Here is a 1,589-nt window from a genome sequence, read left to right as displayed (position 1 = left end):
ATTGCCAAGCAGAGCGTCCATGGTGAATGAATGTGCAACAGAATGGAAAAAAGTAAAGAAAAAGAAGAGTGAAATGGAAGGAAATCAGCAAGAATCTCAGAGACAATAAAAACAGACTGGACTGGATGGACTTTTTGCTCAGATTCGATTCACAGATTGGTAAATCTGCGTCTGTTTCCACCTCAATGACACCATCGAGGCAAAAGTCAAGAATCACTCGTTCGTTCGTGAGCTCAGTCACAAAAAGTCGCTTTTGCAGTAGATCGCACTCGGAATCTTCGAAAAGCCGCACCGCACCCACCACAACATATGTCGGGATTTGCTTCAGTCGCGTACCATTGCCGCGAGTGTGGCTACACGTGCGACGTCCAGACACACCCCGTGCTCGTCTTCCGCTGCCATGCTGGCCCGCAGTGCAACGGCGCTCCGTTCACGCTGATCAAGACGCAGCCGCACGGCGCGGACAAGTCGGCGCTCTTCCCGATCGAGCTCATCCGACAACGCCCAGCCAACCTGTGGCGCTACCGCGAGGCGATTCCGATCATGGACGCGTCAGATGCCACGATCGTGTCGCTGGGCGAGGGCATGACGCCGCTCGTACTTGACAAGGCGGCCTCGACCCCACTCCCAACTCCGACAGATGATGATGGTGAACATGGCACTGCACGTCCAAAGCACTACTACAAGCTCGACCACCTCATGCCAACGGGATCGTACAAGGACCGCGGAGCTTCGGTGCTCGTCTCCAAGCTGAATGAGCTCGGCGTGAAGGCAGTGGTCGAAGATTCGTCGGGCAACGCGGGCAGTGCGATCGCGGCGTACGCTGCACGCGCGGGTCAGATGGAGTGCACCATTCTGTGTCCGGCCTCCACTTCTGTCGGAAAGCTGGCGCAGATTCAAATGTACCGAGCCCACTTGCAGCTCGTGAACGGCACGCGCGCAGACACGACAACTGCCGTCTTTGGCGCCGCTGCAAACACGGTCTACGCATCACACAACTGGAACCCGTTCTTCATGGAGGGCGGCAAGACGGTCGCCTTCGAGATTGTCGAGCAGCTGGGCTGGCAAGCCCCCAGTCATGTCGTGTGTCCTGTCGGGTTTGGCTCCATCTTTCTTGCCTTGCATCTCGGATTTTCAGAGCTTCTGGCCGCAGGTGTCATTGCCACGATGCCAAGGCTCCATGGCGTGCAATCAACATCATGTGCACCATTGCTCACGAGCATCCAGCTCGCCAACGGCAATAATGGTGACACCAGTGGCACGACCGAACCGAGCGTTGCACAGTTTTCAGATGCACCGGCAATCGCATCCGAATCGTGTCGCGTGGTGCCGCTGGACGCTGCTGCTCCCACTCTTGCCGAGGGCATCACAGCCACCAACCCCATGCGGGGCAAGGACATTTTGCGCGTCGTGGCAGCAACAAGAGGCAGTCTGGTGAGTGTCACGGACGCGCAGATCGAAGCTGGTCTCCAGGCACTCGGAGCCCAGGGGCTGTTTGTCGAGCCCACCTCTGCAGTCGTGGTGCATGCATATCGTCAGCTGGTCTCTGTGGGCGTCATTCGCTCCAACGAGACAGTGGTCTCCATCTT

At 57.4% G+C, this 1,589-nt stretch overlaps 1 protein-coding gene across 1 annotated transcript; it reads left to right on the top strand.

Moving 5' to 3' along the window:
- Nucleotides 1–309: 309 nt before the first annotated feature.
- On the top strand, nucleotides 310–1,578 carry CAOG_02201 (pyridoxal-phosphate dependent enzyme; the record flags this gene model as incomplete). The annotated part of the gene is made up of 1 exon (XM_004348901.1): nucleotides 310–1,578. A coding segment is annotated over one exon (1,269 nt), but the record flags the coding sequence as incomplete, so codon positions are not given.
- Nucleotides 1,579–1,589: the final 11 nt, after the last annotated feature.

This window comes from Capsaspora owczarzaki (genome assembly GCF_000151315.2).
Source record: "Capsaspora owczarzaki ATCC 30864 unplaced genomic scaffold supercont2.3, whole genome shotgun sequence".
NCBI classification, from domain to species: domain Eukaryota; class Filasterea; order Ministeriida; family Capsasporidae; genus Capsaspora; species Capsaspora owczarzaki.
Note: the sequence above shows the minus strand (reverse complement) of the source record. Positions and strands in the feature narration are given on the sequence as shown.